The 12,028-nt window shown below is 29.5% G+C and overlaps 4 protein-coding genes across 7 annotated transcripts in view; 3 read left to right on the top strand and 1 right to left on the bottom strand.

Annotated features, from left to right (window-relative positions):
• Positions 1 to 12,028, bottom strand: part of LOC130672745 (LIM domain only protein 3-like) — a 117,332-nt gene that overhangs the window by 77,775 nt on the left and 27,529 nt on the right. The window lies entirely within an intron of this gene.
• Positions 337 to 2,295, top strand: LOC130672739 (uncharacterized). Its single transcript, XM_057477451.1, has 6 exons — positions 337 to 590; positions 737 to 918; positions 1,000 to 1,244; positions 1,455 to 1,678; positions 1,763 to 1,865; positions 1,981 to 2,295. Exons 1-6 carry the CDS (start codon positions 452 to 454, stop codon positions 2,249 to 2,251), a joined length of 1,164 nt encoding a protein of 387 aa, XP_057333434.1. The 5' UTR covers positions 337 to 451; the 3' UTR covers positions 2,252 to 2,295.
• Positions 6,607 to 7,604, top strand: LOC130673275 (uncharacterized). The gene is made up of 4 exons (XM_057478244.1): positions 6,607 to 6,745; positions 6,891 to 7,072; positions 7,149 to 7,393; positions 7,491 to 7,604. The coding sequence occupies exons 1-4, from the start codon at positions 6,607 to 6,609 to the stop codon at positions 7,576 to 7,578; spliced, it is 654 nt and encodes a 217-aa protein (XP_057334227.1). The 3' UTR covers positions 7,579 to 7,604.
• LOC130672742 (uncharacterized) lies at positions 8,866 to 10,713 on the top strand. Its single transcript, XM_057477456.1, has 6 exons — positions 8,866 to 9,118; positions 9,264 to 9,442; positions 9,514 to 9,740; positions 9,838 to 10,067; positions 10,156 to 10,258; positions 10,370 to 10,713. The coding sequence occupies exons 1-6, from the start codon at positions 8,980 to 8,982 to the stop codon at positions 10,635 to 10,637; spliced, it is 1,146 nt and encodes a 381-aa protein (XP_057333439.1). The 5' UTR covers positions 8,866 to 8,979; the 3' UTR covers positions 10,638 to 10,713.

Genomic DNA, 12,028 nt, shown 5'->3' with positions numbered 1-12,028 from the left:
TTTTAAGATGTTATCTGTGGAAAATTACAACACAAAGAAATACATGTTCGTCTGCTGACACGTGGAAACTATCGTGCATTTTTTTCGAATTTACTACTCAAAAGCCAATTTTAATGCTTTTTTAAGTAATAAATATTCGTATTCGTCCAAACTATCGTGAGTTTGTTCGTACAAATAATCTTAGTAGCATGAAATAAAAAAATGTTATTGGTACGTTAAATTTGAAATAAATATTTTTTTTTTCATTTCTGATGATACTGATGAGTGTATAATGACGTCAATCACGACGTCAATAAGTCCTTATTGCTATCAATCATAGTATATATACGAGTCAGAGTCTTAAGCTGACCATATACTCAAAAGTTCTCAAATTCTTGATTTATTTAGTTCTGTTCCTGTTCTACAATAAATTCGAACGAAATTGTTATTTTTCATTATCAAAAAATATATAATGAATTATTTCCATTTATCCAGTTTTGAAATACGGGCGCTAATAATTATAATTGAAGTAAATGTGTTATTGGTAACATCAGAATTAGTTCCGATTCAAAAAGGGGATCCGTATGAGTGGCGAAACATTGGAGAAAACGGTAAGTAAATGATATATATACATTGCTTATTATATAATTCCACTTTTCAGAGCTTAAGTCGGGAGTATTCACTTTCAAGAAATTATTCATAAGATTTATTTAATAGAATTATTGTATCAAACTCAAATGTATGTTCAATTTTTTAGCCAATTTCGATAGATTTAATAGCATATACGCAGTAACTGTTAAGGAAGAACTGTTACGAAGTGACGGATACTGTTCCGGTAAATGTGATGGACTTGAATCATGGCGTCAATCTGTCATTCCACTCTCACTAAGTTATCCAAATTCTTGTAAAGGTACAATTCATTACTGCTGGTTTCAAAAAGTGAGTTGGCATTGATTATGACACTATATTAGAGTGAGTGAATAATAAATTACATTGTGAAATCATTCACGAATTAATCAGGAAACCGACAGACGAAAGGCGGCCTCAGACAAAGTATCCAAGTTTTATAGAGATTATGCAGGTCCATACGCCGCCTATTTATTTGAGAAACATGGAGCAGATATAAGAGCAGCAGAGGTAAATCGGGATCATACTGGTAACGATTGCACATGTTTGTGCGAACGTACGCGTAATGACGAGGTCGATCTGCGTGGTGAATTAGTTGATTCCATTTGTTATGATCCAATTTCAGTGGATCATGGATAGTGAGTTTCATTATTTAATCATAAATTGGCTAATTTTTATCCGTGAAATGCATCTAAGGCACTACCCTGTATAAAAGACAGTGTTAAAATTAACACCGGTGTGATGTTTGTGGTTGAATTTAACACTGATAACTTTAACATTACAGTAGCTTGACTGACTCTTGATTTTTTACACTGTAGAATACATTTTGAGTGAATATTATTTTTTAGTGTTGCAACTGGCGTGAGATTCAAAAGACATAGTAACATAATTTACCTTGAACTTCAACAAGGTATATTATCAGCTGGACGAATTGATCGTAATAGTTTGAAGTGGAAAAGTTCTGATCAATGTAGTTCATCAAAAAAAGTTGTTTATAATTGGTCAAGTAGTTACACTGGTCTAGAAATTATATTAGAAGATATGAAATTGCCAGAGAATGCAGTCGTAACAGGTCACTTATTTATGATAGTTTTAGTAATCACTATTGTTTGTAGAAACAGTTTTTAATTATTAGTTTTCTTACATTATTATACAGGCATCACATTTGGTCAGTCATTGCGTGGACGCTATGTTAATGATGACGGCGATTTCAATGATAATGTAGATCAAATTGTAAAGGGAAGTCAATGTCCTGGGAGGTAATTATATATTATCTTTCGAATATTAGACCACTGCAGTTATCGAAATGTTAAAAATTTATGTTATTTTCAGTGCTGTTAATATTTTATTAACTAGTTTATTAATTCGTTTCAGTGTCTCTAGCTTATCGTCACGTTGTGGGGTTTTTTTGTTACCAACGTCCTTGGTAGGAAAGAATAACGAACTCAGTAAATCATGCGAAAATAAAATTTCATTTTGTGGATCTGATGAGGGTTCTGGTTATATGCAACACGTTGTTCCGTATGTCGATTTACAGGAGATCGTGACCGATCAAAGTTCACCTCAGCCTATTCGCGGAATCGGTTGGTATTATCGCAGTCACCCTGGCTATGGAGGATTTTTGGCTCTCAAGATATTCAAATAATTGTAAATTTCGGCAAGAAAAATAAATGTCTTTACTTAATAACAGTAAACTAATAAATTTAAATAAACTAAAAATAAAAGGCTTTTTTTTTCTATCATAAATTTATTTCATTGGTTTTGAATAATTGTATATTAGTTACAATTATATGTCTTTGAAAAGCTTACAATTAGTCATCTTTATAAAAAATCATCAATTTTTAAAACGGTACTATGTAAAAACCGTAACTTTTTTGAGCTGTTATCCGTGGAAAATTACAACATAAAGAAATATATGATCTGCTGACAGGTGGAAAACATCGTGCATTATTTTTATAGTTACTACTTAAAAGCACATTTTAATGGTTTTTGAAGAAATAAATATTCGTATTCGTCCAAACTATCGTGATTCCGTTCGTACAAATAATCTTAGTAGCATAAAATTAAAAAATGTTATCGGTGCTTTAAATTTGAAAAAAATGGTGTTTATCTCTATTTTTTTTCATTACTAATGACTGTATAATGACGTCAATCACGACTTATATTTCCAAGCGCATTTATTGCCACATTATTATATATAAGAAATAATTTTCCAAGACCATTCAAGAAAACTTCTCAACTTTGCTAAGTTTTCATTTACTGCGCTCTATTCGTATAACCCCATTGCCATTTTACGCTAAACTAGAAACGTTATGAATTATTTTCACATATCCAATCTTACAATATGGATACTTCCAATCGTTATTTACCTTAATATGTTATCGGTAATAAATCGATATTTTAACAATTATTTTTCATTATTCTCTTAGTAAATCATATATCAACTATAAAAAAATTTGGTAACTTCCAAAAAAATTTTTTCGAATTTTAAATTTAAAAAAAGTAAAAATCACTTTTTGTTAAATAAAAAATAGAAAAAAAGAAAAATAAATAAAATGACCTAATGGATAATTTTGTTTGAACCATTACCCAAATAATTACGGGTAATGACAGTTAAAAAAAATTTTTTTTTCATAAAAAAACCCGTTTTAAAAATTTTTGAAATTTATCAACAATTAAAAAAAAAAATATATATTTTTTTTGATACGACAGAAATTCATCTCGCGAAATTCTGAATCGAATGGTATATACGAATTTTTGTAGATTTTTTGAAATTTTTCCTTTATAATTTTCAATATAAGGACTTAATAAAATTTCTTGCTACGGGACTTTAAAAAAATAGGACTTCGGATATCTTCGGGAATTGCTAGAGAGAGAAAGTAGGCATAAGACGTAGTGTCGTTTTCTAACGGATAATGACTACTTTCTCTCTCTGGCAATTCCCGAAGATATCCGAAGTCCTATTTTTTTAAAGTCCCGTAGCAAGAAATTTTTCTAAGTCCTTATATTGAAAATTATAAAGGAAAAATTTCAAAAAATCTACAAAAATTCGTATATACCATTCGATTCAGAATTTCGCGAGATGAATTTCTGTCGTATCAAAAAAAATATTTTTTTTTTTTTTTAATTGTTGATAAATTTCAAAAATTTTTAAAACGGGTTTTTTTATGAAAAAAAAATTTTTTTTAACTGTCATTACCCGTAATTATTGGGGTAATGGTTCAAACAAAATTATCCATTAGGTCATTTTATTTATTTTTCTTTTTTTCTATTTTTTATTTAACAAAAAGTGATTTTTACTTTTTTTAAATTTAAAATTCGAAAAAATTTTTTTGGAAGTTACCAAATTTTTTTATGGTTGATATATGATTTACTAAGAGAATAATGAAAAATAATTGTTAAAATATCGATTTGCTGCCGAGTTACACTCTTTTGTTTATCCGCGCGCGTACGAAATGACGCGCTTTTTCGTTTTTCGCGCTTTAATAATTTTTATCTCAGCAACTATTCGTCGTAGAGACTTCGTTCAAAATTCATTTTGTTCGTTATTAAATCCCAAAAACAATGATACCAGTTTGTCTCGATAACTTCTCAATACTTTTAGAGATATTTCATTTTACATCTAATTTTTTTATAAAAAAAAAAAGATCACCCTCCAAATTTATGGTAACTTTTTTCCTTATATTTTTTCTAGTATTTTGAAAAAAAAATTTTTCAAAATCGATCTTTACCCACCGAAAAAATGATCTTTGACCATTTTTTCGTGCGCATCGACTGGACTAAGACGCAGTATCTATCAATGAAGAACTATTGACTGTGAGTGGATATTCAACTGGTAAATGTGATCAATTTGAGCCAAGTCGTAAGTTGATTGCAGCTGATTTACCTTATCCAAATAAATGCCCAGGAATAATTCATTTTTGCTGGTTCAAACCAGTGAGTACATTGAACACTTGATGATTATTGTCGAGTAAGCAAGTATATGAAATTATGCGAAAACTAATTAGGAAAGCGAAAGACGCCAAGCAGCGGCAAAAAAGAAGGCTGATTTAGATTGTAAATTCGGGTGTACCAATGACGAATATAATGCTCTAATTCATGCATCGATAGAGTACGATTACGCTGGTAACGATTGTTTCTGTCTTTGCGAACGTTATTATAATTATAAAAACAATCCGCGTGGTGATCTGATTGATTCCATTTGTTATGATCCAGTTTCAGTTGATGATAAATAGTGAGTTTCTCTATTCAATTACCAATGATAAATAATTGTTTTTCTAGGTGCTTCTAAGAACTTTGGAGTACATTTTATTGATAAATAATTATTTTAGTGTTGCGACTGGTGTGAGATTTAAAAGACATAGTAACATAATTTACCTTGAACTTCAACAGCCGAAAATCCTGAAAAAATGATTCTTTCAAATTTTTATCGTTAAATTAAAAAAAAATTGATATGATTCCGCATTTTTAGCCTTACCCATAACACCTAGGGCAAAATGGACCAGCCGAAAATTTTGAAAAAATGATTCTTTTATATTTTTATCGTCAAATTAAATAAAATATAATACATTAATCCATTTTTCGGCTGATTTGTTATAGCTGGGGCAAATTTGGCCACTAAAAATATTCGAAAATAATATTTTATTGTTTTATTGATAAAAAATTTTAAATAATGCAAAATAATCTGCAATCTAAAAAATCAAAAAACACGTTTTTTGGGTTCAAAATAATGACAAATAACAAATACAGAATTGTTTTTTTTTATTAAATAGCAATTAGTAATTAAGCTAATCGAGGGGAAACGATTTATTACACTTAAAAAAATTTTTCTTGAGTATTATAAAACCAAAAATAGTTGTCAAGAGAAAGAAATACATTCTTAATAATGAAAACAATTTAAAAAAAAAAAAAAAAAAAAATATCATTTTTTGGAGGGAGGCCTCTCTGCCCCACAAAAATTTTTTTTTTGCCTTCGTGTCCACCAATGATGTGAAATGTAATTTTTCGTTATGTATATTACATATAAAAGATTCAAGTAATAAAATTTGATCAATTTTCAGAAATTTTTTTTTTTCAACTTTTTTTAAGGGTACCCCGTTTTGCCCGCCAAAAATAAAAATTTGATTTTTTAACGGCAGCTAAAAATTTTGTCTATTTACCTCGAATATCACTAAAAACAAAAAGATTTAGCGTATTTTAGTCCTCGAAAACTTAACCCCCCCTCCCCTATATTTATTTGATCTGGTTATTTATCAGTTTAAAAAGACCAATTTACTTTTAATAAAGTCCATTAATTTAAAAAATACTATAAACTTTTGTATTTAATTTTCCGATGTCTCTATTGAATCACTTTGTCAGATATATTCTGAACCACGACAAGTTTGTTATTGAATTAATAGCAATATTTTTTCCGTAATTGATAATTAATTGAAGCCATATTTTTTTACATAACTTACAAGAACTAATTTTTATCTAAAAGCGACTATTTTTCAAAGTGGTATTCTAAAAAATCTGAATGCCCTGGAGGCGTTATTTTTAGAAAACTTCAAAATAAAAAGTCTATGTTTATCCACTGGAATTTTTGAAATATCACGTATCAGTTTAATAGTAATTACTGAAAAATTAATTCAACTGTCGATTTTATTTCTATTGCTCCCTTTTTCGACTTGTGAGTGATATTAGTAATTACTGATTTTTTTTTTAATGGAAAAACTAATTACAATTAGATGAAATTCATCGAAATGCTAAATATATAATGAATTTGACCTAGATCATTACTATACCATTATAACAATATTGATAACTCGTATCTACAATCTAATGACGTCAATCACGACTTCCACGTCTTCAATACTACAAATCATAGTATATATACAAGTCAAAGTTATAAGCTGACCATATACTCAAAAATTATTTAATTCTGCATTCCATTTAATTCTGTTCCTGTTCTACAAGAAACTTCGAACGAGATTGTTATTTGTCATTATTAAGAAATATATAATGAACTATTTCCATTTATCCGGTGTTGGAATATGGGCGCTAATAATTATTATCAAAATAAATGTGTTATTGGTAACATCAGAATTGGTTACAATTCAGAAAGGGGATCCAAGTGAATGGCGAGAATATGGAGCAGAAGGTAAGTAAAATATATCGACATTGATTGTAGTAGAATCACGCTTTTCAAAAGTGAAATTTCATAAATTTATTCGCAAGAATTCAATCATTAAGTTTATTTAATAAAAATACTGTAATAATCTTAAATATATGTTTGACATTTTAAGCCAACTTCCTGGTATTTAATAGCATATACGCAATATCTATAAATGAAGAACTACTAAATGGTAATAGATATTGTTCTGGTCAATGTGATAATATTAATCCATGGAATCGTCAATGGGCTGCACATTATTTCAGTTATCCAAATACTTGTAGAGGATATATTCATTACTGCTGGTTCAAAGCCGTAAGTCAAAATTTACAATCACAACATTATAACGTATGACAACAAAAATATTCTAACACATACGAGAATTAATCAGAAAACCGAAAACCGGAAAAAACTCGAAGCGGAACTGGCTGACCTAAGAAGCGTAATGCGAACACCGGTGTTCCGTTATAGTCAAAATTGTATCATCAAATCAGAACGGGAAATACAGAATCGATTGAGCTATACTGGTAACGAATGCTACTGTCTTTGCGAACGTCACGATAACCATCCTAATAATCCGCGTGGTGATTTGATCGATTCCATTTGTTATGATCCAGTTTCAGTTGATGACGGCTAGTGAGTTTTTGTGTTCAATTATCAATTAAATGATTTTCTTTCTAAGAGCTTCTAAGAACTTTGGAGTACATTTTATTAATAAATCGTTTTTTTTTAGTGTTGCAACTGGCGTGAGATTTAAAAAACATAGTAATATAGTTTACCTTGAACTTCAGCAAGGTCTATTTTATCAGCTGGACGAATAGATCCTGCTACTTTGAAGTGGACAACTGCTAATAACTGTAATTCATCAAAGAAAGTGTTTTCTGAGTTCCTACCCGACAGTTTCGAGGCATTTGATATCATATTAGAAGATATGACTCTACCAGAAAATGCAGTTGTTACAGGTCGTTATATAGTTATATAATAGTTTTCATATGATTAGTATTGCTTGTAACGACAGTTTTCCAAAATTGAATTTTTCATATTTATAAACAGGTGTTACATTAAGTAAATCATTGCGTGGCCGTATGATTAATAACAATGGCGATTTCGATGGTAATATGGATGAAATTGTAAAAAACAGCCAATGCGATGAACGGTAATTATTTAAGTATTAATGTATTCTTTTAAATTTAAGTTGAAATGAATTAATCAGTGTCATAGTCAGTGCTGTGAATATTTTACCAGCTAGTTTATTGTTTTTTTTCAGGAACGTTGACTTTTTGCAAAGTGCTGAAGATCTGCCATCTACAAGTTTGATAGGAAGTAATAATGAACTTAGTAAATCATGCGAACATATGATAGTATTTTTTCGAACTTCTGAGAGTACAGATGCTGTACAACACGTTGTACCGTATATTGATTTACAGGAGATCGTTACAGATCAAAATTCACCTCAGCCGATTCGTGGAATTGGTTGGTATTATCGCAGTCATCCTGGCTATGGAGGATTTTTGGCTCTTAAAATTTTCAAATAATTGTAAATTTCGGCGAGAAAAAAATAAATGTCTTCACTAAATAACAGTAAAATAAATAAATTTAAATAAACTGAAAATAAAAGACTTTTTTTTACTATCGTAAATTTATGTCATTGATTTTAAATAATTGTGTATTAGTAACAATTATATATGTCTTCGGAAAGCTTACAATTATTCATCTTTATCAAAATGTAATCAATTTTTAAAGCAGCATTATGTAAAAACCTAAACTTTTTTAAGATTTTATTTGTGGAAAATTACAACATAAAGAAATATATGTCCGTCTGCTGACACGTGAAAAATATCGTGCATTATTTTTATAGTTACTACTTAAAAGCAAACTTTAATGCTTTTTTAAGTAATAAATATTCTTATTTGTCTAAACTATCGTGATTCCGTTCGTACAAATAATCTTAGTAGCAAAAAATTAAAAAATGTTATGGGTGCGTTAAATGTGACATAAATATTATTTATCTTCTTTTTTTTTATTTCTGATGATACTGATGACTGTATAATGACGATAATCACGACTTATATTTGCAAGGGTATTTATTGCCACATTATTATATATAAGAAATAATTTTTCAAGCAGACCATTCAAGAAAACTTCTCAACTTTGCTAAGTTTTTATTTACTGTGCTCTATTCGTATAACCCCATTGCCATTTTACGCTAAACTAGAAACGTTATGAATTATTTTCACATATCCAATCTTACAATATGGATACTTACAATCGTTATTCACCTTAATATGGTATCGGTAATATCAGAATTAGTTCCCATCCAAAAAAGTGATCCACGTGAATGGCAAGATAATGGAGCAGAAGGTAAATAAAATATATCGACATTGATTTTAGTAGAATCACGCTTTTCAAAAGTGAAATGTCATAAATTTATTCGCAAGAATTCAATCATTAAGTTTATTCGATTGAAATATTGTAATAATCTCAAACAAATGTTTGACCTTTTAAGCCAACTTCCTGGTATTCAATAGCATATACGCAGTATCTATCGATGAAGAACTATTGACTGTGAGTGGATATTCTACTGGTAAATGTGATCAATTTGAGCCAAGTCGTAAGTTGATTGCAGCTGATTTACCTTATCCAAATAAATGCCCAGGAATAATTCATTTTTGCTGGTTCAAAGCAGTGAGTACATTGAACACTTGATGATTATTGTCGAGTAAGCAAGTATATGAAATTATGCGAAAACTAATTAGGAAAGCGAAAGACGGCAAGCAGCGGCAAAAAAGAAGGCTGATTTAGATTGTAAATTCGGGTGTACCAATGACGGATATAATGCTCTAATTCAAGCATCGATAGACTACAATTACGTTGGTAACAATTGTTCCTGTCTTTGCGAACGTTATTATAATTATAAAAACAATCCGCGTGGTGATCTGATTGATTCCATTTGTTATGATCCAGTTTCAGTTGATGACGGCTAGTGAGTTTTTGTGTTCAATTATCAATTAAATGATTTTCTTTCTGAGAGCTTCTAAGAACTTTGGAGTACATTTTATTAATAAATAATTTGTTTTTAGTGTTGCAACTGGCGTGAGATTTAAAAAACATAGTAATATAGTTTATCTTGAACTTCAGCAAGGTATATTATCAGCTGGACAAATTGATCCCAATACTTTGAAGTGGACAACTGCTAATAACTGTAATTTAACAAAGAAAGTGATTTCTGATTTCCGAAGCAACAATCTCTATGAGTCACATGATGTCATATTAGAAGATATGACTTTACCAGAAAATGCAGTTGTTACAGGTCGTTATATAGTTATATAATACTTTTTATAATAAGTATTGCTTGTAACGACAGTTTCAAAAATTGAATTTTTTATATTTTTGAACAGGTGTTACATTGGGTAAATCATTGCGCGGCCGTATTATTAATGACGATGGCGATTTCAATGATGATATGGATGAAATCGTAAAAAGTAGTCAATGCGATGAAAGGTAATTATATAAGTCATAATGTATTCTTTGAAATTTTACTTGGAATAAATTTATGAGAGTCATAGTCAGTGCTGTGAATATTTAATCAGCTAGTTTATTGTTTTGTTCTAGTACCACTGACTTTTTGCAAACTTATTCAAATCTGCCATCTACGTCTTTGATAGGAAGGAATACCGAACTTAGTAAATCATGCGAACATAGAATTGTATTTATTTCAACTGGAGCGAGTTCTGATTATATGCAACACGTTGTTCCGTATGTTGATTTACAGGAGATCGTTACCGATCAAAAATCCCCTGAGCCTCTTCGCGGAATCGGTTGGTATTATCGCGGTTATCCTGGTTATGGAGGATATTTGGCTCTAAAGATTTTCAAATAATTGTAAATATCGGCAAAAAAAAAATAAATGTCTTCACTGAATAACAGCAAAATAAATAAATTTTAATCAACATAAAAAAAAAGTGGTTTTATTTTACTATCGTAAATTTATCTTGTCGGTTTTAAATAATTGTATTTTGGTTATAATTATGTATTTATTTGGATAGCTTACAATGATCCATCTTCATAAAAAAATAATCAATCTTTAAAGCAGCATTGTGTAAAAACCTAAACTTTTTCGAACTTTTATCCGTCGAAAATTACAACATAAAGAAATATATGTCCGTCTGCTAACAGGTAAAAAATATCTTGCATTAATTTTATAGTTGTGACTCAAAAGCAAATTTTGATGCTTTTCTAAGAAATAAATATTCGTATTCGTCCAAACTATCATGATTCCGTTCGTACAAATAATCTTAGCAGTAAAAAATTAATAAATGTTATCAAAATAATTTCGTCGGTACATTAAAAACGGAAAAAAATAATAATTTGTCTTTTTTTTTTGCACGATATTGATGATAATCATAAGCCATATCGTGACAAATACATGAAATTTTCTGAAAATGTCTTTGGAAAATTTTCTATTTCCACTTTAAATTCCGTCCTACATTTTCTTGAAATTTTCCATAGATTTTCTTGGAGTGTGACAACTTCTGATTTTCTATAAATTCTTTCTATATTTTGTAACCCTAAAGATCCACAAAGCTCATATCTATATCTCGTCCCTCAAACAAAAATTTCTATAAAATATCATCTTGTATCCTTCCTCTATTCCAGAAATCAATTTGCTTCTTTACAGCATCAACGGAGACTGTTGGATTACACTAGTAACGATTGCTACTGTCTTTGCGAACGTTATTACAATTATCCAAATAATCCGCGTGGTGATTTGATTGATTCCATTTGTTATGATTCAGTTTCAGTTGACGACGGATAGTGAGTTTTTGTATTCAATTATAAATTAAATCATTTTTTTCTAAGTGCTTCTAAGAACTTTGGAGTACATTCTATTAGTAAATAATTTTTTTAGTGTTGCAACTGGCGTGAGATTCATAAGACATGGTAACATAGTTTACTTTGAACTTCAACAAGATGTATTATCAGCTGGACGAATTGATCGCAATACTTTAATATGGAAAAGTTCTGATAAATGTAGTTCAGCAAAAAAAGTTGTTTATAATTGGTCAAGTAGTTACACTGGTCTAGAAATTATATCAGAAGATATGGAATTGCCAGAGAATGCAGTCGTAACAGGTCATTTATTTATGATAGTTTTAGTAATAACTAATTGTTGGTAAAAACAGTTTTCAATGATTAGTTTTCTTACATTATTATACAGTAGGGTGATCCAAAAAATAACAAATTTTTTTTTTTTTTTCCAAACAGGTTCAA

Source organism: Microplitis mediator, chromosome 8, assembly GCF_029852145.1.
Source record: "Microplitis mediator isolate UGA2020A chromosome 8, iyMicMedi2.1, whole genome shotgun sequence".
Taxonomy (NCBI): Eukaryota; Metazoa; Arthropoda; class Insecta; order Hymenoptera; family Braconidae; genus Microplitis; species Microplitis mediator.
The sequence above is the reverse complement of the archived record's forward strand: the minus strand, read 5'-3'. Positions and strand labels throughout refer to the sequence as shown.